Source organism: Armigeres subalbatus, unplaced genomic scaffold, assembly GCF_024139115.2.
Source record: "Armigeres subalbatus isolate Guangzhou_Male unplaced genomic scaffold, GZ_Asu_2 Contig1836, whole genome shotgun sequence".
Taxonomy (NCBI): domain Eukaryota; kingdom Metazoa; phylum Arthropoda; class Insecta; order Diptera; family Culicidae; genus Armigeres; species Armigeres subalbatus.
The window spans coordinates 191,585-218,630 of NW_026942657.1; the positions used below are offsets into that span (position 1 = coordinate 191,585).

Consider the following 27,046-nt stretch of genomic DNA (forward strand, 5'->3'; position numbering starts at 1 on the left):
GTCGTATTGAAGTGCCGCATATTGTTATGCTATTCCCGGAAAATCTTCAAATCTTCTTCTATTCCCGGAATTTTACGAAAGAATTTCTGGAGATATTCCAAAAAGGTAAATTCTTAGAGGTATTCGCGAAGAAAATCCTTAAAAAGAAATCCTGGAGGAATGTTCGGAGGAATTGGCGAAGGAGAATCTCCGAAGGATTTTCTCCAGGAATTACTCCAGATATTTTTTCCAGGAATTCCCTCATTAATTGCTCGAGGAATTCTTCGGCTAACTGTTCTTTACTCATACTTACTCATTGCTTAAGAACTTCCTGCAGGAAAAAATCATTGCCAAAAAATCATTTTGGTTTAAAAACGCATTTGAAATCCATTTGGGGGCAATTTATTGCTTATACATAAAAGAGTGTCTAATATTTTATGTGACAAACGTCAATTCATTGTTTTTAACGAAGGAGAACAAAAGAAACCCTACGATGATTCAAATGGATGATTCAACTCATCCATGAGTTTTTAGGTGCTGAGTTGGGTGCGTTTCAACTCACGCTTGATTTGAATCATCCATGAGTTTTGAGATTTTGAGTTTTTACCAACACTGCCTGCAGGACCGCGTCCAGGAATTGCTACAGGAGTGTGCTCAGGATTTGCTTCTGGTATCCCTACCGTAATTCCCCTAGGAATTCCTCCACTACTCGTCCTTACTTTTTGTATTGTTTGAAGAGGGATTGAATGTGATTCATGAACCATGCAGCTTGCGAGATGAAGAGTATTAGCTCGATATTCATTACCTGAGAAAAATCATGCTTCAAATTTAAAATAGCTACTAACAAACAATAGCAAATAGCTAACAACAAATTGGCATGAAAATAAACCAAAGCGAATATTGAGAACAGTCAACTTATTATTTTAGCATATTCCATATATCATATTCCACATGACATAATATTTTTTTCGACTTTTTGTGGACAAATGGAATTTCTTCGACCTTTTTTTTAAGAAATTGCTGCAGCAATTATTTGAGGATTTTCTTAAATAAATTCGTCAAATTTTCCTGTTTTAATTATTACAAAATTTCTTAGAAACTTTATCCAGCAAAACTTTCGATTTTTTTTTAAATTCCTTCGGACATTCCTCGGAGGATTTCTTCGGATATTTCTTTAAGATGTTTTTTGGGAGTCACTTCTGAAATTCATTCAGAAATTCTTTTAGAATCATTCGGAAATTACTTTGGGTTCTTTCGTAAATTTCATCTGGACATTCCTTTGAAATTTCCTTTAGAAACTCTTCCGAAAATTCCTTTAGTATTTCCTATTTCATACTTTAATAAATTATCGGAAAAATTCTTCCAACAAAATTTCCGGAATAGTTCCTGCAGGAATTTCAAAAGAAATTTCATATGGTTTTACTAAAAGATTTCCTGGAGGAAGTTTCCAAGAAAAAAAATTTTCAAAGGCATTTAAAAGAAATTCGTAAAGGAATTTCCAAAGAAATTTCTAAAAAACATGCCGTTAGGAGTTTCGTTTTAGATTTGTAGAAGAGATTTTTGTTGGAAGTTCCGGAAGAAATACTGTAGAAATTTCCGAGGTAATTTAATTTCCGATGGTATCCGAAGGAACACCTGAAATAATTTTTAATTGGATGTTTTTGGAAAATAATTCTAAAGAATATATAGAGACTTTTTCAATAAATTAGATAAATTAGATTGCATTGCATTCTATAGATGATAAAATGCAATAAAAATTTCGGCCTAAAACGCCAGTCGGTTCAGCTGGAACGTGAGTTCTGAAAAAACAAATCCGGTAAAATCACACATACTACAACGTAGCTTATGGATATATTCTTGAAGACCAACTCCAACAAACAAGTTCAAAACAAATATGATCTCTAACTTCAATGATGCCTCATAAATTGTTGGCTGCTTAATTCCATTTCTCGACATATGATGTCAAATACACTTACCTGTAAATGTTGTTATGGAAATTGTTGAATGATGAATACACAATCAGCCCTCCGAAGCAAATTGTTAGCGAGAAGAAGCACTGAGTCACCGCTTCGTACCACACTTCGATAGTCAGCAGTTTGTCCCATTGTGGTCGGAAAAAGTACAGAATCCCAGTCCAAGCACCGGGCAGCGTCAGAGATCGTATCAGCAGGATGAAGATAATGACGTATGGAAAAATAGCTAGAAAGTAGGAGAACTTTCCAGAGCTCTTGATTCCACGAATGATAATGGCTACGATGCAAATCCATGAAACCGCCAGACACAAAACCAATTTCCAATCTGGCATTCCTATGCCATCGTCGAGAGAATCCGCTTTCTGAAGCACGGTTTTCCTGAAATAGATGAAAGCAGTCTTTTCACATTCTGTTGTCGATAGCAAAGACAATAATGTCGAGGCTTACTGAAAATATAACTCCGCCGACGACTGAATCTTGGTGCCATTGCCCATCGGAAACGTCCCAATGAAGCTCGAATTGACACAATCCGTCCACGAGGGATCACACGTGCTCCAAGGCAGTTCGGCGCTAAACGACACCAACAGATATCGGAAGGTGATGGCCAGCACGGCCGCATAATAAGTGATGACGGTGAAAATGGCCACCGTCTGACCCACCCCGATGCCACGCATCAGTGGAGCCAGGTCGAAAACTTTAACGCAGCCCCGGTTGGAGAACTGACCCAAAACCATCTCCAGGTAGTAGATCGGTCGACCGACGACGAACAGCACGATGAGATACGGGATGACGAAGGCGCCCCCGCCGTTGTTGAACGCCGTGTAGGGGAAGCGCCACACATTTCCAAAACCCACCGACAAGGCCACGCACGACAGCAGGAATTCTATATTTTTGCCCCATTTCTCTCGGACGGTGGGAGTCGGGTCATCAGGAGGGTTGTTGTTGTTGTCATTCGTTGCGGGGGTGTTGATGGCTACGTGATGTGATTGTCCATTAATGGCTCCATTCTGTGAACGATAATTTAGATAAACAACGATTTCGATTAATACTTGGGGATTAGCTTTTGAACAAACAACCATTATCGGAATGCAATCAATAACGCTGGTTGTGCAGATGCTAGGTCATGGATAGCATATAGAACCGAACAGGGTCATCAAAGTCACGATCTCATTAGCATAGGTGTTCAAGTCACATCCCAGCATAATAACAACCCACTCATTAATAGTTTCAACGGCATGTACCTAGTTGGTATGATCGGTGCAAACATCATGAACAAATCAACGGCCATTAGCATTCTTCTGGAAGAATATGGTTCAAAACGCATAAATGTTCCAATAACTAAGACGATTTGTGTATTTGACAGTAACTATCCATCTCCAGTATGCACCATCTCAATGAAGCTTTTAAACCCATTTGCCCCTTATTCAACTGTGCACGTGTACCGCAGCAGCATATCGTGTGAATTGCATAATGACTCAACTCTCAGCGCGCTTAGCTCTCATGCAGCTAGACAAAACGGCTCCAGCCAGACCAAACCCGTTCGAACCGATTCACCGAGTGAACGGACAAACGAAATCGAAAGCCATAAACCGAAAGGATAGACATTGGGGGGGTTGGCGCCAGGCCCAGAGCAAACTGCGATTAGGAAACCCCCGAACAAGTTACAAGCTGAGCCGCATCAAGCATAGGGAATAGACTGGCACATATTTGTTTTGGGCAAAAAGTTTTAAATGTAGGAGGAAATTTTCTATTTTGGCAGACTGCTTGCATGGGGCTTACATTTGGTTTTATTTTCGATCCCCCTCCTAATAAGAACAGAACTAAACCTAGCAAAGCTATCTGTTAGTAGCTCTCAGCTGTTTTTTTGGTAATGAAATAAAAAGATGTTCATAAAGTACGACGCAGGAAATCATAAAATAAAAATAATTTTCATGTCATTCTAATGGGGAAGTGCCCCTTCATTAACTCCCCCATGCATTGTAATGTTTCTTGGAAGCATAACCGATTTATGTTTATTCCACTGATTGTGATAGTAGAAGTGAATGAATTTGCAACTGCTTAGCATTTATGGGTCAACTGTTCTTTCTGAGTATGGAGAAAGGTGACTTTAGAAGATTTGGTTTATTAGGTATTGGGATATTTTTTTATGGGTGACCTTCTTTTACTTTTAGGGTTCTCTGCAATCTGATTTAGTCGACTCTCAACACAGTGTTCTAAAATGTACATCCATAGTTATTAGGTAATTGAGAGCATTCGATGCATGAATTTGTACATTTTTTTTCCAAACACAATAACACACGAGTAATATGATGTGTTCTTAGCATAACTTCTTGGCCATCTAAGAAATTCCTTGAGTAAGACCCAAACAAATATTGTAAAAAAGCTTGCAAAATTGTAATGTCTCATACGATATTTGTATAAGAATCTAGCATATGTTCAGTTCTTATAAAGGTTTTTTTTAAAGGTAGGTTCTTATACATAATTGTTAGAAAATCTAACATTCTCCGGTTGGGTGACCGCCCCCCATCTATCGCGAACAGTGTATCGTCGGATGAGGCACCAATCTTGGTTCCCCATGGATAATCCTTCATTGTACCTTCTGGTACAATGACAATTCTAGCATCATGTAAATATAAGGTTTTTAAAAGCTACAAACACCATCTTGCGAATACATTTATTGTAGCGTCTCCCTCTGATGCACGCTCGTGCTTCCGTTACTGACGCCGATATTCTACCGTTGCCATGCGATTGTGTTTTGCGCTTTGACGAGGATTCGTCTCGGATCAGTTTTCTCCTGTATAAAATTGTGGTTCTAGGGTGCCAATGAAAATGACATTTTCGAATTTCAAAAATCATAAGGGTTGTGTACAAGACACGACCGCCCGACGTTATTATTTTTATTTAATCAGACTAAGGCCGAAGTGGCCTGTGCGGTATATAAGAGTCTTCTCCATTCGGCTCGGTCCATGGCTACACGTCGCCAACCACGCAGTCTACGGAGGGTCCGCAAGTCATCTTCCACCTGATCGATCCACCTTGCCCGCTGCGCACCTCGCTTTCTTGTGCCCGTCGGATCGTTGTCGAGAACCATTTTCACCGGGTTACTGTCCGACATTCTGGCTACGTGCCCGGCCCATCGCAGTCGTCCGATTTTCGCGGTGTGAACGATGGATGGTTCTCCCAACAGCTGATGCAATTCGTGGTTCATTCGCCTCCTCCACGTACCGTCCGCCATCTGCACCCCACCATAGATGGTACGCAGCACTTTCCTTTCGAAAACTCAAGTGCGCGTTGGTCCTCCACGAGCATCGTCCAGGTCTCGTGTCCGTAGAGGACTACCGGACTAATTAGCGTTTTGTAGATTGTCAGTTTGGTACGGCGGCGAACTCTATTCGATCGGAGCGTCTTGCGGCGTCCAAAGTATGTACGATTTCCAGCCACTATGCGTCTCCGAATTTCTCTGCTGGTATTTCGGCAGTCACCAGTGAGCCCAAGTACACAAATTCTTCTACCACCTCGATTTCGTCACCACCGATGCAAACTCGCGGTGGGTGGCTCACATTGTCTTCTCTTGAACCTCTTCCTATCATGTACTTTGTCTTCGACGTGTTGATGACTAGTCCGATCCGCTTAGCTTCCCTCTTCAGTCTGATGTAGGCTTCCTCCATCTTCTCAAAGTTACGTGCCATAATATCTATGTCGTCGGCGAAACCAAATAGCTGGACGGACTTATTGAAAATTGTACCACTCGTGTTAATCCCTGCTCTTCGTATTACACCTTCCAAAGCGATGTTGAATAGCAAACACGAAAGACCATCACCTTGCCGTAACCCTCTGCGGGTTTCGAAGGGACTCGAGAATGCCCCTGAAACTCGAACTACGCACATCACCCGATCCATCGTCGCTTTGATCAACCGTGTCAGTTTATCCGGAAAACCGTGTTCGTGCATTAGCTGCCATAGCTGGTCCCGATCGATTGTATCATATGCGGCTTTGAAGTCGATGAATAGATGATGTGTGGGCACGTTGTATTCGCGGCATTTCTGCAGTACTTGGCGAATGGCGAACACCTGGTCCGTGGTGGAGCGTTCGCCCATAAAACCCGCCTGGTACTGCCCCACGAACTCCCTTGCAGTTGGTGCTAGTCGACGGCATAAAATTTGGGAGAGTACCTTGTAGGCGGCGTTCAGCAATGTGATTGCGCGGTAGTTGCTACAATCCAGCTTATCGCCCTTTTGTAGATGGGACACGACACCTTCCATCAACTCCTGCGGCAAAACTTCCTTCTCTCAAATCTTGGTAATGACCCAATGCAGCGCTCTAGCCAGTGCCTCACCACCTTGTTTAAATAGCTCTCCTGGTAGTTGGTCAACCCCAGGGGCTTTGTTGTTCTTCAGCCGGCCAAAATCTTCCTGGATTTCCTGGAGATCCGGAGCCGGTAGAACTATGTCCTGCGCGCGTTCTCCCAGGTCCATCACCATAGCGCCATCTTCGTTTGCCACATCGCCATTCAGGTGTTCTTCGTAGTGCTGTCGCCACCTTTGGATCACCTCACACTCGTTCGTAAGAAGGTTCCGTTTATGTCCTTACACATATCAGGCTGTGGCACGTGGCCCTTACGTGAACGGTTTAACTTCTCATAGAACTTTCGTGTGTTATTAGCGCGGTACAGTTGCTCCGTTTCTTCACGGTTTCGATCTTCCTGCTGGCGCTTTTTCCTCCGGAAAATCGAGTTTTGTCTGTTCCGCGCCTGTTTATATCGTGCCTCGTTCGCCCTCGTGCGGTGTTGCAGCAATCTCGCCCATGCTGCATTCTTCTCTTCCACTAACTGCTCACATTCGCCGTCATACCAGTCGTTTCTCTGATCCGGGGCACCGTACCAAGTGCAGCGATTGCGGTGCTACCAATGGCGGATCGAATATCTCTCCAGCCATCTTCAAGAGACGCTGCGCCTAGCTGCTCTTCCGTTAGGAGTGCCACTTCCAGCTGCTGCGCGTATTCTTGGGCTAGTCTACCATCTTGTAGCCGCCCAATGTTAAGCCGCGGCGTCCGACTTCGACGCGTGTTGTACACCGTCGAGAGTTTTGAGCGCAGGCATACTGCAACGAGGTAGTGGTCGGATTCAATATTCGCACTGCGGTAAGTGCGGACGTTCGTGATGTCGGAGAAGAATTTACCGTCGATTAGAACGTGGTTGATTTGGTTTTCCGTTTCTTGGTTAGGTGATCTCCATGTGGCCTTGTGGATATTTTTGCGGGGAAAGAAGGTGCTTCGGACTACCATTCCACGGGAGGCTGCGAAGTTTATGCATCGTTGGCCGTTGTCATTCGATACGGTGTGCAGACTATCCGGTCCGATGACCGGTCTATACATTTCCTCCCTTTCTACCTGTGCGTTCATGTCACCGATGACGATTTTGACGTCCCGCAGTGGGCATCCATCGTATGTCTGCTCCAGCTGTGCGTAGAACGCTCCCTTCGTGTGGGCAGTGCACGTTGATGATGCTATAGTTGAAGAAACGGCCTTTAATCCTCAACTTGCTCATCCTTGCGTTGATTGGCTGCCACCCAATCACGCGTTGGCGCATCTTACCCAACACTATGAAGCCGGTTCCCAACTCGTTGGTGGTGCCACAGCTTTGGTAGAAGGTAGCCGCTCGATGCCCGCTTTTCCACACTTTCTGTCCTGTCCAGCAAATCTCCTGCAGCGCCACGACGTCGAAGTTGCGGGGATGTAATTCATCGTAGATTATCCTGTCGCAACCTGCGAAGCCTAGTGACTTGCAGTTCCATGTTCAGTAACTAATCGATTACTCTCGATTCTTGACGATTATTGAATCGATTCATCGTTGAGTAGTAATCGAATCAAAATTAATCGATTATCATAACGATGAGTCGATAAATTGAAGTAATCGAAATCTAATAGTTGTCGTAAAATCCCGATTGATCGATCACTCTCGATTCTTGCCGATTATTGAATCGATTAATCATTGGGAAGTAATCGATTAAAAATTAATCGATTATCACAACAAATAATCGATTAATCGAAGTAATCGATTAATTTGCGGCATCTCTACCGATGCTTGGACCGCTCTCCGCGATATTTCAAATGAAACGCCACGCGCGCGGGGAAAGCAGTTTTCTTATAATCAATAAAGATGGCTCATTAGTCCCGCCTCTTTGTTGTCCGGTATGACTGCAAATATTGTGTACCCGTCTCACACTTACTAAAGGGGCGTGGCTACAGGTTTAACTTTATTGATTACAAGAAAGCAGCTCCTCCGCGCGCGTGAGCCATTTCGTTCGAGATGTCGCGAAAAGCAGATCGTAGTCCCACCATCGACTTCGGCGGAGCTGCTACCGGAAATTTCATTCTCATCGATGGTGTGGTTCAAGCGGTCGTTCGCGCTCAGATTAAATTTTCTTGTCTGAAGTACTAACGATTGGCTACCATCAGAGAAAGTAGCTCTTAAGTCACAACTTGAGGCGAGATGAATTTTGTTCAAAATAGAACATAATTGCTTGGTGATGGCAGATTGTTATCCATCGGTAGCAGAATCACAAGCGCGCGTTATAAAAAGACGCTGCCGAAAATTATTCGCGTGGATAGCAGTAACAGTCAAGTGAAATTTCCCATCAAGATTATAATTCTAGTAGGTAGCTCGCTACTTATACCAAACAATTATGCTTTGTTCTATGAAAAAAGTTCGTTCTATATCAACTTTCTCAATCACTTATCAATCACTGAATCATTGTTTAAAATTAAATCCACAGCAAGAAGAGTAGTTAAGTGCTAGACAAACATCATATAATTGAGCTCAGAATCACGCTAGAATATTTCACTGAAAATTTTTCTAGTTCCTAGCGGTTGCACTATAGACAAATTATTTCAACTTAACCTTCCTCCCAAACATAATGGTGGTTCTGAAAAGATCCGATTCATTCCCAATTATGTGCCTCACCAACAACAACTACTGGACTGCGCGACAGCCATCTGATGATTCGGCTCTACGCACGCCGTTAATTGCCAGATCCAAAAATGCTGCTTGTAACACGGATGTAAAGATGTACTGCTGTTGCCACGACCGCCACAACTATCGAACAAAAAATTTTCATCCGCACCACCACAGCCGTTGTCGCTAGGACCGCTTCTGGACGCCTTGGTCCGCTTTCCATGAAATCCAGAATGAAAATGACGCGCGCACGCGAAACACGGGGCTTTTTATACACAGGAAAAACGAAGCAGTGGATCAAAAAGCCGGTACCTTACTGCAATCTGATGTCCGTGTTGGGGATTTATGAACGGGATTGATAATTTCTGAATTTTTCACCCGATTTGGAAAGAAATAGCATTTTCAATAGTTTGCCGTTGATAATGAATAGTTTTAATACAATTAGCAAATTGGTGGAAAGTTTCCGAATCTATTAATAACAAAATCTCGAAAATCCGTCGAAAGGTAAAGTCGCCATTACCGTTTGAAATCTTACATGATTTCGTGACGGTTCCCAATTTGGAAATTTTCATTTTGCACCCTGTATCCGAGGCTTCCTTTTAGACGTAGTTAACGTCAAAATGCGCGAACAAAAAAACGTCCAGACAGTGTTGCTGTCTCGAACTGGAATGGGCCACGCGCGCGCGGGAGAGCAGTTTTCTTATAATCAATAAAGATGGCTCATTAGTCCCGCCTATTTGTTGTCCAGTATGACTGTGTAACCGTGTAACCGTGTAACCGTCACACACTCACCAAAGGGGCGTGGCTACAGGTTCAACTTTATTGATTATAAGAAAGCAGCTCTTCCGCGCGCGCGAGCCATTTCGTTCGAGATGTTGCGAAGAACAGACCGTGGCACCACCTTCGGCATCGGCGGAGCTGCTACCGGAAGTTTTATTCCCGGCGATGGTGTGGGTCGCGCGGTCGTCGTCGTTAACATTAGCGGCGCTTAGATTAAATTTTCTTCTATGAAGTAGGGGGAATGACGGCTTTGGCAGGTTTTGTTCTATTGTCAGGGGGGTTTTGTTGGCCAAATTTTATGAAATTTGGCTACAATATTCTTTGATATGCAAAGAATGTTTAGGCCAAATTTGAGCATAATTAGTTACAGAAAACCCCTTGACAATAATAGAACAAAACCGTAACTCTTAAGTCACAACTTGAGGCGAGATGAACTTTGATCAAAGTAAAACTTAATTGCTTGGTGATGGCAGATTGTTTTCCGTCAGTAGTAGAATCACGATTCAGAGAAAGACATTATTTTAGTAGATAGCCATCCATGCGAATACATTTTTGCAGCTTCTCCGTTTGACGCGCGCTCGTGATTCTACATACATACAGAAAACATACGATGATTCAACCCATCCATGAGTTTTTAGGTGCTGAAATGCCACGCGCGCGCGGAAGAGCAGTTTTCTTATAATCAATAAAGATGGCTCATTAGTCCCGCCTCTTTGTTGTCCGCTCTGAATGCAAATATTGTGTAACCGTCATACTCCCCCCAAAGGGGTGTGGCTACCGGTTCAACTTTATTGATTACAAAGAAAGCAGCTCTTCGCGCGCGCGAGCCATTTCGTTCGAAATGTCGCGGAGAGCAGACGAGCAGACCGTGGTACCACCTTCGGCATCGGCGGAGCTCCTACCGGAAATTTTATTCCCGGCGATGGTGTGGGTCACGCGGTCGTCGTCATCAACATTAGCAGCGTTCAGATTAAATTTTCTTGTCCGAAAAAGGGGGAATGACGGCTTTGGCAGGTTTTGTTCTATTATTGTCAGGGGGTTTTTGTTGACCAAATTTTATGAAATTTGGCCACAATATTCATTGATATGCTATGATATGATATGATATTTGAAATGAGGTACTAACGATCAGCTACCATCAATGAAAGTGGCTCATGGGAGCGTCCACAAATTACGTAACGCTTAGAGGGGGGGTTGAGCGAAGTGTGACGACCCATACATAATTTTTAGATGCTTCATATAAAAAGTGTGACATAAGGGGGAGGGGGGGTTGAAAATGCCCAATTTTTGCGTTACGTAATTAAAGGATCTTCCCTTAAGGTGACTCGGGGAGGTCTCTTTCTAACATTGTCACCTCGTAATTTTGGAGTGGCGTATTTCGGTTTTCAGTTGTTTGATGTAACTGTAAATGTATCAGCATGTAGATTGCGAGTAAGCACGCGCCGGTGATACTTTTTCAAAATCATATTTGTTGTAGAAAAAAATTAAGCATTAATGATAATCAATAGTATCAATAGGGGCCCTCCTTAGCCGTGCGGTAAGATACGCGGCTACAAAGCAAGACCATGCTGAGGGTGGCTGGGTTCGATTCCCGGTGCCGGTCTAAGCAATTTTCGGATTGGAAATTGTCTCGACTTCCCTGGGCATAAAAGTATCATCGTGTTAGCCTCATGATATACGAATGCAAAAATGGTAACTTGGCCTAGAAACCTCGCAGTTAATAACTGTGGAAGTGCTTAATGAACACTAAGCTGCGAGGCGGCTCTGTCCCAGTGTGGGGATGTCATGCCAATAAGAAGAAGAAGTATCAATAGAATTGGCAAATTGCTGAAAGGTTTCCGAATCGATTGATAAGCAAATGTCGAAAATAAGATAAAGACGCTATTAGCGTTTGAAATCTATCCTAATTTTTGTGACAGTCTCGAATTTGGAAATTTCCGTTTTAAACCCTGTATCTGAGTCTTCCCCTTAGACGTAGTTTACGTCAAAAAATCTGTAGCAAGCATCAATACTGACGCCATACAATTTTCTTCAGTCATAATGCGAATCAATTGTTTGCATGGTCTTCTTCCGATACTTGCTTGGGATTCAACTACCGACGTTAGCGTTGCGCTTTGAATAAAGTTCATCTCGGAACCGATTTCTTTTTCAATCATCAACAGGAAAAATACAAAATTAGAGTCTCGCGGGGAAATTTCATGTTATGCCGATAACATCCAAATCGTTCCAAATGCCACATTAGTGAATAAATTGCTGTAGCAATCTTCGATGACAGCCTATGCTCGGACCGGCACTAATGCTATGATTCCGCTACCGATGCCAAACAATTATGCTTTGTTCTATGAAGAAAGTTCGTCTAATATCAACATTCTCAATCACTAAAATCATATAACTCCGAATTACGCTAGAAAATTTCACCGAAGAATTGCACTTGCACTTTAGGAAAATTATTTCAACTTAACCTTCCTCCCAAATATAATGATGGTCCTGAAAAGAACCGATTAATTGCCACTTATGTGCCTTATTAACAACATCCACTGGGCTGCGCGACCGCCATCCGATGATTCGACTCAACGAACGCCGTCGATTGCCAGAACTGCCGAAGATGGAACACGGATGAAAATAATGTGCTGCTGCTTCCACGACCGCCACCACCACCGACCGAAAAAAATTCATCCGCTGAGACAGCCGTTGTCACTGGGACCGCTTCTGGACGCCCTGGTCCGCTCGCCGTGACATCCAGAATGAAAATGACGCGCGCACGCGAAACACGGGGCTTTTTATACACAGGGAAAACGAAGCAGTGGATCAAAAGGCCCATACCTACCTTCTGATGTCCGTGTTGGGGATTTATGAACGGAATTGAATTTTTCACCCGGTTTGGAAAGAAACAACATTTTCAATAGTTTAACGTTGATAATCAATAGTATCAATATAATTGACAAATTGCTGGAGAGTTTCTGAATCGATTGATAAGCAAATGTCGAAAATCCATCGAAAGATAAAGACGCTATTAGCGTTTGAAATCTATCCTAATTTCGTGACGGTCTCGAATTTGGAAATTTCGGTTTTACACCCTGTATCTGAGTCTTCCCCTTAGACGTAGTTTACGTCAAAAACGACATTGCTCTCTGTAGGAAAGCGCACGTTATTTAAAATCAATTATCCCACTTACTTCTTTTTAGATTCCTCGGGAGCACTAGCGCCAATGTCGTGACTTTTTTTTTTAATAATCGGACTTGATAAATAATTTGTTTTGCACTTGTTTGGAAACACGTTTATTCCACTTCAAATCGTCCAACAAACTGAAGCTAATCTCCTAAGCCTGCCGCGATTCCAATATTTTTCGAATTCAATCACACCGCTTCATTTTCAAATATCCTATGCTTGCTGCGATTGAATTCCATTGTTTGAATTCTACTCGTTCATTCACACCATCTGTTTTCAAATATCCTACGCCTACTCCGATCTAACCCATTTATCTTTTATCATGCCCATTCAATTACACCATCTATTTTGAATACCTTATGCCTACTGCGATTCAAATGTATTCATCTATCATCCTCGCCTGTACCTGCCTTTTTGGAATAAATAATCTTTGTTCCGATTCTTCTCAATTATTATTATTAATATTTTTATATAATCTCATTTCAATCTTACTTTGAGAGTTTCTTATACGGGAATTTTTTCAGGAGTCCTGCTGGAAATACTGCGGAAATGTTTTCACTGTGGAGATTCCTTTGACAATCCTGCACAGCGCAACTACAGAGATAAAAAAATGGCGACGAGAAAAACCCGCGAGGGAAGTTATAACCGTTATTGCCGTTTCGGTTTAGCTCGTCGAATTTATTTTATAGGTGAGGGGATCGACGAAGGATGTGCTTTCGACTAGCGGTTTGAAAACAAAATGGTGATTATGCTCAAATGTGCAATGGATAAAATGAAACCCGTGACACATTCATGGGTTGGCGTCTTAAGGGTCTGTTCACAAATTACGTAACGCTTCGGGGGGGAGGGGGGAGGTCCAATATGCGTTATACTTTGTTACACTAAAAGGTGGGGGAGGGGGTGGGTCCTATGTTACGCATAACGCGAATAAAAATTTATTTGAATGTCTTTTTTTAATCACTGATTGAAGTAATTGCTGTTTATCGTTATCGTATATTATATTATATTATATTATATATTAGTCATTATCGAAATCCAGCATGCTGACATAGCGGGACTAATATGCGTAAAAATACCAAGCGAATATTGTATTTCTCGACACCACAGTTCTGCAAAACTATGTAAATGGTTATGAGCGCAAATTCTATTTTCATTTCTACTAGCTGCATTCTTGATATCCTTGATTTTTGATTATGTGCCGTCCCTATTCTAACAGTGTTCAAAAAATACCAAAACCCAAATGCTTCAGAGAAGGGAAAAAATCTGCCTTTAAAATTTTCACAGTTACGCGTTACATGGGGGAGGGAGGGGGTACCAAAAATGTTACTTTTTGTTACGAGGGGGAGGGAGGGGGTCAAAAACTCGGATTTTTGCGTTACGTAATTTGTGAACAGACCCTAATGAGGTAGATTCCTGTTCGCATTTAGACATACTTCCATGCGGGATGTATTTATTTATTTTAATCCGTGCGCTTCCCTACACTCACAAGTTTTATTACCCCAAAATATGACCCTACGCAAAATTTGAGCTCAATCGGACATGATTTACGGGTGCCTAAAATTCATCAAAGTTTTGACATTTTTACCAATGATAATTTTCCCAAGGGGGGACCAAAGGAAAAATCGAAAATCGATATTTTTTGTTTTTGATGTCAAATGACTTAGAAATGCATGAAACGTTGAGATCTGACGTTATTTCAACGTCAGTTTTTTTTTTTGGAAAGAAATCGATTTTTTTCTCTTTTTTTGGGACTTTTTTTCAGATGATGAAAATGTATTTCATTGAATTTTAACACCGGACGGTACGCAGACGTTTTTGTAGCCAAAAATATCCTCCTATGTAAAATTTGAGCTAAATTGGACATGATTTAGGGGTGCTCAAAATAATCCAAAACTTTTTTTCTCATAAGGTGGAAATATTTTTTTTGTTTATTGATGCCAAAGGACTCAAAATGCATGAAACATTGAGAATTATTTTTTTTTGGAAAAAAAATAAACCTCAGTGTAATAAACATTGCAATCTGATAATTTTCTCCGCAAATCTGATCAAAAGTTTTCAAAGTTACCAAAAAATTAAAATTTTGATAGAAAGATTTTGAGCTGTTTGCGTACCGTCCGGTTTAAAATTCGATGAAAAATTGTTTACGCCATAAGAAATTATTTCAAAATCCGAAAACAGTCGATTTTTCTCAAACAATTAATTCTCAAAGTTTCATGCATTTTGAGTCCTTTGGCATCAAGAAACAAAAAAAATTATTTCCCTCTAGTGAAAAAAAAAATAAAGTCTTCATTAATTTTGAGCACTCCTAAGTCATGTCAAATTTAGCTCAAATTTTGCATAGGGGGGTATTTTTGGCTACGAAAACGTCTGCGTTTCGTCCGGTGTTAAAATTCGAAGAAAACAAATTTCATCATCTGAAAAAATTCCAAGTCCCAAAAACGAATTTTAACAAAAATTCGATTTTCGACTTTTCCTTGGGAAAATTTTCACGGGTAAAAATTTCGAAACTTTGATGAATTTTAGGCACCTCTAAATCATGTCCGATTGAGCCCAAATTTTGCATATGACCTCTATGCAAAATTTGAGCTCAATCGGACATTTTGGGATAATGAAACTTGTGAGCAATGTCGTTTTTGAAACTCGATGACATTTTTTTCCCATACATTCCGTTGGCACCCTAATGTCCAATTACTGAAAGCAACAGAACTAAAGTTAGCATCTTGCGAGTCAATTTCACTTACGCGGACAACAGCCAAATCGATAATTACGCTATTAGGGTAATTCGCCAAATGTTGAACGGTTAATTTCTTCGCTTATTGTTGAACGCACGTGCATTTCTTATGAAAGTTCAATAATAGGCGACAAAATTAACCGTTCAACATTTGGCGGTTTCCCCTATATTCAATACATTTTCTTGTCAACCACTTGCCGACGGCCGCCACTCGAACCGATACTACCGATTATATTTCCTTCAGTCACCATGCGAATTAGCTTATTGTAACATCTCGCACCGATGCGCTTCAAGTGATTATGGTTTGTACTTTGAAAATGTTCGCTCGGATTATGAAAAGGATCGATTAATTCTCAATGCCACAATATCACAGTGTACTGTCTTTAACTTTTTCCGAATATATAATAATATTGGTTGTGCCAAGCACCGATTTATTTTCAACAATGTGTTTCTGTAGTCACCATCAGTTTGTGTGTTTAATAGTTTGAATGTTGCGAGAAAAATCTAACTTAAAAGCTGAAGGACTGGCCATCCAATGATCGCTCGAAAGTTCTCACACTCCAGTTTGCCGCCTTTCTTGTAGATGGGGCATATAACCCCTTCCTTCCACTCCTCCGGTAGCTGTTCGATTAATTGCAATACTCAAATTAATTCATGAAAAAAATGTTACTTAGGACCTTTTGAAAAGTTAAGCGAGAATTGTGTGCAATTACTACGAAAGTGTATTACGCCTCTCTACCATCGATGACTACCAGTGATGCCGCTGCTACCTATTGCGGATAGAACCGCTACCAAACGCCGTCGACTGTCCTCCTTTAAATCTCGAACGAAAATAACGTGCGCACGTGAAACAAGGATCTTTTTATGCACAAAGAAAAAGAAGGCGGTCGGTCATTAGCCCCGCCCTAACAGTGAATATGGAAATGCGTAATCAAAATCGTTCACCAAAAGGGCGGGGCTTATGGTGTTACTTCATGGAATACAAGAAAGCTACTATCTCGCGACTGCGCGTCATTTTGTTATTAGTTTCATCGAAGAGCAGTTCCATCGGTGTGGCGATGCATCGCGATGGTGTGGGCACCGCTTCGGCAGTCTTGTCGTTTATTAATTGAGATTTTCTGGACGGTGGTGATTTTTTTCGCATCGGTGACGTTTGCAGAAGTGAGTGATCTGGAAGCAGCTTTCAAGCCAGATTTGTCTCGCAGGATTTGACCTATTGAGTGGTTACTGATAGTGATTGGAGATATTATAGAAAATAAAACGGTTCTTGTCACGACCACCTTAATATTCCGAAGAAAGTTAAAGGCTGTGACTTATCAAATACATATCCAGTGAAATCTTTTCTCACAAGATACTAACTTTGATTTTGTTAGTCAGGGCCATGATTTGTTAAGGGGGAAGTTGATCCGAGACAAATATTCATCACAATACAAACGGGCGTCGGGCGTTGCAATAAATTTATTCGCGGACAACTTCCTAAGATGTCTTTACTATGGTGACGTTTTCATCGGTTTGGCTATTGAAAACTGAATTTTTTTTAGCAAAACTCTTAGTTTGGATTTGTTGCTATTAGTGATTTAAAATGTGCATTATTGAAAATAATTCAATTTTCAGGACCACCATTTGTTAATCTGAGTGAATGTTTCTTATATTTTACAGCACAATCGCTTGACAATGGCAGACAGCTCGATCGCAACGATGCCGTCGGTAACGGAATCACAAACGTATCGGAGAGAAGCGCCGAAATAAATTCGCATGGCGACTGAACAAAAATTGAATCCCGTTCGAAAAAAAATCTGCAGCGACCAGCTGCAGACGACCACCAATACTGACGCCATCGGATTTCCTTCAGTCACTGTACGAATAAAATCATTGAAGCGTCATTTGTTCGGCACGTAGGTACTTGAGATTCTTCTATCGATGAAAACATTCTGCCGTAGGCGAGCGATTATGTTTTGCATTTTGAGTAAAATTCATTTCGAAACCTATTTTATTTCCAGTCACTGCAGCAACCACCCGTCGATGGCCGCTGCTCGGACGGACATTGACGCCATGATTTCGCCAACGACGCCAAGTGATCTAGGAAAAAAGTTCGTTTAGAATCAACTTTCACTTGTTAGTCTTCTCAACAATACACATTTTGAATCACTGACAGGACAGCACATAACACAGAATCACGCTGACAGGACAGTACATAACCGAACAGAAAAAAATTCACTGGAGAAGTTGCAAAAATCTGGAAAAATCATCTCAACTCTACCTTTTTTCCAAATATAAGTAACGATGGTCTTGAAAAGAACCGATTTATTTTAATTTATGTGCCTCACTTACAGCAATCACTTGATCGCGCAACCGCCTTCTGATGGTTCGCCGCTACAGACGCCGTTGATTACCAGATTCGCCAACGATTACCTCCGTTGAGTGATTGGTTCACGGACGTGAATGACGCGCTTCTGCTGCCGTGACCGCCACCAAAGTGAAAATTCAATAATTGAAACATTATACGGATATAAAGTGTCTGAATTCAAACATGCTGCTTACTGTTCATACACTTATATGGAAGAAAAACATTAACATTTTGACCTCTAGAAATAAATTTTAGAAAATTCAAAAATGTATATTCGAGAAAGTGTATTTTTACGACAACATTGAAAGAACCGTGAATTTTGAAAACAAACGAGCAAATCTGTTTTCCCTGGAATTTGTCCTGTACTTTCTATACCAAAGTATCTTGTTATTGAATTTCAGTAAATGTGTTCAGCAAAAACCCTCTCTCAATAAATATAAGAAAACCCGCCGAATCCTGAACGGTAATACATCATTTGACATCAATTTTTCAAGTGATAGACAATTAGACAAAGTTGTTTTGTTTTGACGGCGATGGCATTAGAGAATACATTGATCGCCGTCCAGTCGCTCTTGAGAGCTTTCGCACTGGTGATTCCAACGTGACTAGGGACGCGTGCGCCACGCTGCTGCCAGATTGGATTGAACTATTATCAAGCGTGTTCGAATTCATTTGGAGTGGTCTCAAATTGAATTGAAAGGGCGTGCGTAGTTATTGGCGCCGGTTTATTTAGAGTTTTGTGCACTTCAACTTAGCACGGAGAATCAATCCTGCAATCAATGAAATTTATATCTGTTGAAACAATGCAATGATAATATACAACATATTTACTCAAGAGTCATTAACTATTTTGCCTGGCTCAGGTATAATCTATTCCAACGGTCCTATTCAAGCCGTTTCTGGGTGGAAGTTAAGCAGAACAACAGCGACCAGCAATGCCTCACAATTGGAACTCTGCTCAATAATAGCTTCTACAGATTTCATAGGCTCCAGTGGCTCCATGAGGCTCCAGTGAGTAAACAAATGAAATCAATCGTGGTAGCGTTCACACTACATTTCTGAGCAAACATTAAAGTTACACTGGGGCCACTGATTTATGTATAGTGTCCCCAGCGTTAAAACTGGCTTCTGTGTAAAATTGAGTATTTGTCATTCTTCTGCCATTTTCGTAATATTTTTATTCAATGGGCTAAAATAAATAACCAAACAGGATGCAGTACTGTGTCGGCAGGTTTGATTGATTCGATACCTATATGAGTTTTGATATACCAATTGATTCCATTTTTTCTTCACTTTTCCAACCTCCTGTTTGCTTTGATTTGAACATTTCTTATGAAAAAAGACCAATAAAATCAATTTCCATCTCACTTTGTGTCCGATGCCGAAATTATCAAAACTAGTATTAACCTGCCTCTAAATTGACCATAATGGAATCTTTATTGATTCGACACAATTGGCCACGTAAATGTCTCAGACTATACTGTTTATCATGGCCGTGACCGCGCCACGCTGATGACTATACTAGAAAGCATTACTGTCATGCACATTTCAAACATTAGTTCAAGAATATGATTTCTATGTGAACCTTTCGTGATTTTGTCTGCATTTTTTTTTTAAATCATAGTTAGTAGATTGAGAGTTCGACTGTTTGTGTAGAACTATTTGCGAGTTTTCGGCTTTACAGTCGGGATATATTTAGAACAACCGTTTAAGAACTGTCCCAACATTTCAGCCAGTTTGAAGGCAACAAAAACTTGCCGAAACGTTTTAGGACGGATCTTAAACAATTTGTCTACGGATCAACGACAAAATTACCGATACATTCTTCGGTGCGATCTGGCTCGGCTAATGCAAGTGCATCCACTGCGCATCACTTCATATGCAAGCTGAAACAAATACGATTGTGAATCATCACATACGAATGGACACTGGACAGTAGTATTAAGTTGGATACGTTGCCGATCGGATTAGACAGAGTCTAAAACCAAATTTTATGGAAACTTGACCCAAGAATATGCGTTTAGCTAGTAAGGGGCCGTACACTAATTACGTAAGTATTTTTTCTTAGTTTTTCAACCCCCCTTTTAGGGATGATGTCCACGCGCCGTTAAATAACGCTGGTGTGTATCGGCGCGGTGACGCTGCATTAACGCTTTTTCCAAGCCTGTGACAAGCTCGGTAACATTGCCCGCTGTCATCATTGAAACAGAGTATGAAAAATAATTTGCGCCCGGGACATCCTGGCTACGAATTGGCGATGGGCTAAACAATAGGACATCAGTAGCCTGGCTTTTCCCGATGTACACTTGTGTTTTTTTAACGCCACTTGCACGCAAAAAAATCTAAAAATGATGGACGTCATATTTGAATAACCCGAAAGTATAACATACAATGCTGTAGTTGTAAAATTAAAGCTAGTTAGTCGCTTATTTTTAGAAGGGGCGCCTAATATAGGCGCTTGTAATGGTGTTTTAAAGGGCGTATATTCGGCAACAGAATCAAATGTAGTAAACATGGTGCTAAAAGAAGTATTTTTACAATAAATCACATAAAATAGAGGAGCCAGTTTAAATGATTGTTGGATATTTTTAAAGAATTTTAAGAATCCAATAAATTAATTTTTCATTTATTTAGTTAACATCTAGAAAGATAACACTGAATCAATAATTTGACGCCACAATACACGGTTCGAGGCCGCATCTCTCCATCCTCGGATACGCCCCACGCTCGCCAAGTCGTTTTGCACAGCTGTTCTGCCCACCTCGCTCGCTGCGCTCTACGCCGTCTCGTACCTGCAGGATCGGACGCGAACACCATCTTTGCAGGGTTACTGTCTGGCATTCTTGCAACATGTTCTGTCCATCGTACCCTTCCGGCTTTAGCTACCTTCTGGATACTGGGTTCGCCGTAGAGCTGGGCGTGCTTGTGGTTCATTCTTCGCCGCCACACACCGTCTTCTTGCACACCGCCAAAGATGGTCCTAAGCACCCGTCTCTCGAATACTCCGAGTGCTTGCAAGTCCTCCTCGAGCATTGTCCATGTTTCATGTCCGTAGAGGACAACCGGTCTTATAAGCGTCTTGTACATGACACATTTGGTGCGGTGGCGAATCTTTTTCGACCGCAGTTTCTTCTGGAGCCCGTAGTAGGCCCGACTTCCACAGATGATGCGCCTTCGTATTTCTCGACTAACGTTGTTGTCAGCCGTTAGCAAGGATCCGAGGTAGACGAATTCCTCGACCACCTCGAAGGTATCCTCGTCTATCGTAACACTGCTTCCCAGGCGGGCCCTGTCGCGCTCGGTTCCGGTCACAAGCATGTACTTTGTCTTTGACGCATTCACCACTAGTCCAACTTTTGTTGCTTCACGTTTCAGGCGGGTGTACAGTTCTGCCACCTTTGCAAATGTTCGGCCGACAATGTCCATGTCATCCGCGAAGCAAATAAATTGACTGAATCTGTTGAAAATCGTACCTCGGCTGTTACATCCGGCTCTCCGCATGACACCTTCTAGCGCAATGTTGAACAACAGGCACGAAAGTCCATCACCTTGTCTTAGTCCCCGGCGCGATTCGAACGAACAGGAGTGTTCGCCTGAGATCTTCACACAGTTTTGCACACCTTCCACCGTTGCTTTGATCAGTCTGGTAAGCTTCCCAGGGAAGCTGTTCTCGTCCATAAATTTCCATAGCTCTACACGGTCTATACTGTCGTATGCCGCCTTGAAATCAACGAACAGATGGTGCGTTGGGACCTGGTATTCACGGCATTTTTGAAGGATTTGCCGTACAGTAAAGATCTGATCCGTTGTCGAGCGGGCGTCAACGAAGCCGGCTTGATAACTTCACACGAACTCGTTCACTAATGGTGACAGACAACGGAAGATGATCTGGGATATCACTTTGTAGGCGGCATTAAGGATGGTGATCGCTCGAAAGTTCTCACACTCCAGTTTGCCGCCTTTCTTGTAGATGGGGCATATAACCCCTTCCTTCCACTCCTCCGGTAGCTGTTCGGTTAATTGCAATACTCAAATTAATTCATGAAAAAAATGTTACTTAGGACCTTTTGAAAAGTTAAGCGAGAATTGTGTGCAATTACTACGAAAGTGTATTAGCCTAGTGCGTAAATGCATCCTCGCTTCTAAAAAAAGAGGGTCACTACCCTGAAAAGGCTGGAAGCCACAGGTTAAAACTATAACGTTTTGGTCATCAATGATCTGTCATTTTTTAGTAAATCAAAACATCATCGTCACGCCAAACGATTTCAATTACTTTTATTTTTGTACTTTAGTTTACCCGAAGTTTTGTTGTGTTTAGTTATATTAACGCAGACAAGATAGCTTAGACACTATTATTTCACATGCGAGCATTTTACCACACTGAATTGATCATCTGTGTGGTAAAATGCTCGCATGTGAAATAACGTCTCACCAAGGGGCAGCTAACTCTAAACTTTCGACAGTATCCAAAAATACTAACAAATACTAGCGAAAAACTACGTCGTATCTACGATAAATTGATCTAAGAGCCCTGATAGGGAAAGCATGAAACACAACGCCACCCAGTCGATACAGTCCACCCAGTTTTAGGCAACCCATGATTTCAGTCTCCTTTAAATTATTAAAAAAAAACTGAAAAATTATTTCTATTACTATCACTTTTTGAGCCACCTTTGGGGCCCACGTTTTGGTTTGATGGTATTAGAAACATAAAATGCGGTTTGAAAGTTTTCTAGAATCTGTAGAAGGTAGAATTCAGGTGTTTCCTATACGGGGGGGCACTGTATTTTATTAACTAACTCACAACGCCATAACAACCGAACTAGCAACCGTTTCATTGTTTGACGAAAATCGTGGATACTAGAAATATCACGAAATACTATTGCGAGGCAACGAATGATATTATCGCAAAGTTTAGAGTTACTCGCCCCTTGCGTCTCACCAACTCAAAGGAAGATACTCAGACATTGTTCCATGCATACGGATGTCCCACTATTATTGTGATCATTCCGATTCACACATTTTTCTCAACACCGAAGGAGAAATTCAGACACCCTTCCATGCATACACTGCGGGAAACGGACGTATAATTTTCAATCAAACGCCTTATGAAAATTTGCCACAAGGAATCGGTATGAATTTCAATATGTTGCCTTATGAATGATGATTTTCATTTTACAAAAAGTAAAGTGTGGCAGGACTGGGTTCGAACCATGGACGTTGGGGTCGGGAGGCATGTATGTACACCATACGCCCATCGACGCTTAAATACTCCTCGGGAAGGTAACTGCGTATAAGAAGCACTGTTGGTGGAATAATCAGTCAAAGATTCATAAGGCGCCAGTTATGAATTTCGATAGTCCAGTTCGCTGAGTGTAAGGTTGTCCCACCGCGTAGAATTGTGTGTTTTCGATCCGCATCAATTCTATTTTTCTTGTGGGCATCTCGCCAATCCGGAAGAAGAAGCTTGGGCATTGTTCCATGCACACGGATGTCCCACCATGCAAAATTGTGATAATTTCGATTCATAATTACTCGAGTGTCCCAACACGCAGAATTGTGATCATTCGTATCCACAATAATACATTTTTTTCAACACAGAGGAAGAAACTCAAACATTGTTCCATACATATGTATGTTTCACTGGACAAAATTGTGATGATTTCGATCAGTAATAACGTTATTTTTCTTGTGGGTGTCTCACCAGCGCAGAGAAAGAAATATTGGCATTTTTTCGTTCATACGGAAGTCCTACCATGTAGACTTGTGACCATTCCGATCCCCAATTCCACTATTTCTCTTGCGGGCTTATCAATCAGAATAAGAAACTCAGACATTGTTACATGCATACGAATAATTGTGATAAATTCAAGCCATATATACGCAGGTGTCCCACCGCACAGCATTTTAATCAGGCTCTGTTGTCCCACCACGCAGAATTGTGATCATTCCTATCCACAAGAATACTATTTCTCTAGCGGGCGTCTCATCAACGCAGAGGAAGAAACTCAGACATTGTTCTATGCATATGGATGTCCTACAGCACAGAATTGTGATCACTTTGATCACTTCCACAATAACGCCATTTTTCTGACTGGCGTCCCACCTATGCTCAATCGCACTATATGAATTCGTAGTGGATCTAGGTTGCATTCGTTAATTATTACAGTCACAATTCGCTGGTTGGGATTTCAATACTTGGGTCACATTTTAGCTGGGTTTCCGCTAGTTGAACCTAGACCCAACTAAAAAGTAGTCATGCATCAAAATTAAATGCAAATACGAGGCCGGGGTTGTTGCCCAATCAGCGAATCGCGATTGAAATTCGACAACCAAATCGCAATCACTAGCATTCTTCTTTGCTGAGATTCTTTAGAGAGTTTCTGTAAACATTTGCTTACCCGACTGCTTAATAAATTTGTGCATGGAATTTTCCAGTGGATTGCAGGATAAAACCATAGTTTAACATTTGCACGTCCTTATCACAAAGTTTGGTTAAAAGTATTTCTAAAAACCATTGAAAAAATATGAAAGTTATTTACTCTCTCGGTTTAATTTTCGAACAATCCATTCACGGAAACGCACAAAGTACGAGCTATACCGAGCGTAAAAAAATGCAGCCTTCAACAGGCTGGTCAAATGTCGCATATTAAAGTGGGCTTTGCCAAGTTGTATGTATGCCAGCAGAGGGACAACAAAAGTGACGTTTATCGGGCAGACCCCGCTCTCGCTGGCTGGTGGTACAAGAGATGCAGCCGCGCTTGCGGCCGGTTTACAGAAGGACTGACGATTGGCGGCCCAATAACGAGCAACTTAGAATATCACATTACATTCTTTTTAGCCCGATCTTCATATAGGCAGTTATGTCCCATTTGTGATTGACGTTCGCACTGTTGATTTTTCTCCTTCTAAATAATACGAAAACATTTAAAAATTTAAATCGATGAGTGCTTTGCGGAAGTCCCAAAAGAATCTCACAGGGACCATTATACCCATTGAAGTTAGCAACATACCTGTGTAATGTTTCCGATTTGTATATCACTGGTCCGCTTTAAATGCAACAATGGGATATCAACTGTATTATTGTTTTTGAACTCGATCCAAAGACACTGACTATCCCATTCTTCACTATATTTAACCATGATGCACCGTTCTCCCTCTGAGCAAATAATCTATCAACAAATAACCTGGAATTTTCTCTTGCTGATATGTCAGTTGTCAATGGTGATTTATTTCTAACTGGTGTTACATTTGCTACGTATGCTAGTTTTATTCAGCAAAATTGCATCATCCTAACAGGAAGGTTTTCCCTGCTGGCTGAGAACATTTTTCATTCAATGCGGCTTCATCATCATTCTCCCCTGTTATGGAAAATTGGAATAATTATATGCAGATATGCGATCTGTTTTCCATATTTGCTCTTCGTATTTTTTTTTATTTCTGTATTCAGAACAAAGATCAATTTAGGTTCAACTAATAAATAATAATGCGTAAGTAGACGCTTTGGAACCAAAATTTTCTTTTCTGTAGCTAGAATCATTTTATTCTTTCGTAACCCCAAAAAAATCCTTGCACCAGGATTTGATTTATGAGATTTGGGTAGGTAGGGAAACGGCAGGCATTTTCGGCCATCGTCGTAAGGGCTAAAACCAACGAAAGTAAAGTCCATTTGCTAGAATTCCACTATAGAAGAACGTTTCTCCTGAGCTCCTGAGGTACAGATGAGTTTGGCAAAAAAGTGTCTCTTTCATTGGTTTTCGAGACTATGACGAAAAGGCAAAAATGCCTGCTTTAACCCTATAGCACCCGTTCAATATTATAAAATGTTCAATGCCTGCAGAGAGTATTTCGCTCTTTGAAGGAAGCACCACACTAGACAATGTATCAGCATGCAACGTTCATTGGCTCTGTCGAATACTTTTTCTTGTGAAAAGTTTTGCGACTAATGTGGGAATCGAACCCACACTCCGCACTAAAATAGAATTGAATGCCTGTCGACACTAACCACACGGACACGAAGCACATCCATTTAATATAGAAATCAGCACATTTATTTTAGAAATATAAAAATGGTCACTGTTAGCATATCATAAAAAAGATCAAGTTTAAAGTGAGCTTTTACGTACCTTCAATGTACGAGAAAGTCAAAAATAAACATTGAATTCGTAAATCTTTGGAAGAAAAAAATCCAGACGGTAACAAGTCATAAAAAAATGAACGCAATGATGACCAAATATGCATAATAAAACCACATTTCATTTGTCGTTGTTTGCGACAGAGCAATTACATACCTGGTAAATAATACTTCCATTTGTCACGGTAATTCCCTCGATTCGAGTCTGCCCGGTTTCCTCGCCGATGTAAGCGTTGTTCTCCATCTTTCATTCGCTTCTAGCCGTTACAGTTTGACTACTCTTCAACCACCACCGAAAAACCTTTCACTCTTGATCTTTGCTCCTACGGCGCGCAATTTCCTCTATATTTTATTCACTTTTCCACACTTCTCTCGGTGATATAATAAATCATGCATCAATAGTAACAACCGCAATTCACTGGTTGGAAAATTTGGCACTTGTCACACTATTTTTGTTGTTGCTGCATCACTTCTTTGCGTCCACAACGGCCGGCACCCGACAGGTGCATTCAAAAATCTGCGACACGTGCCTGCGCAAATGCAATCTCCCGCGCACCTTCACGCGTTCCAATCACCTGTCGTAAAGTGTTGAAACCAAATCCAAACTAGAACAATAAAATCCAAATTCTAAACGCTCGAATGAATCTTTTCTGTTGGTGATCTGATAGTTCACGCAACGCACCCTTCAGATTCAAATTTTTAGTGACCGATCTCGCCGCTACCTGGAGCAAAACTGCCTCGGATGGATTCAGTTTTCGCGCGCGCCACTTTTGAGCTGAGAGAAACCGCGAACGATCGCACGCGGGAATTTTGTTTGCCTAGTCGTTGCAGATGACCCCACCACCCTCTAAACCAACTAACGGATTCGTTGCATTGCAATGAGCTTTACGCCGAGAGAGCGTGCTTGTATGCAACCCCCGCAGATCGTTTCCGCTGGGTTGGGGTTTTCTGGCTCGAGCTCTCAGCTCAGCTCTAAGCTTTG

The 27,046-nt window shown here is 41.5% G+C and overlaps 1 protein-coding gene across 1 annotated transcript in view; it reads right to left on the reverse strand.

The window, feature by feature from the left end:
* The window catches only part of LOC134203402 (sodium-dependent nutrient amino acid transporter 1-like), a 34,360-nt gene extending 7,586 nt beyond the window's left edge, over nt 1–26,774 (reverse strand). Inside the window, exons 1-3 of the mRNA XM_062678273.1 lie at nt 26,222–26,774; nt 2,400–2,959; nt 1,956–2,330 (exon numbers count right to left, since the gene is read on the reverse strand). Of these exons, the coding sequence (XP_062534257.1) occupies nt 1,956–2,330; nt 2,400–2,959; nt 26,222–26,308 (1,022 nt within the window). The 5' untranslated portion in view covers nt 26,309–26,774. The remainder of the gene's footprint in view (nt 1–1,955; nt 2,331–2,399; nt 2,960–26,221) is intronic.
* Nucleotides 26,775–27,046: the final 272 nt, after the last annotated feature.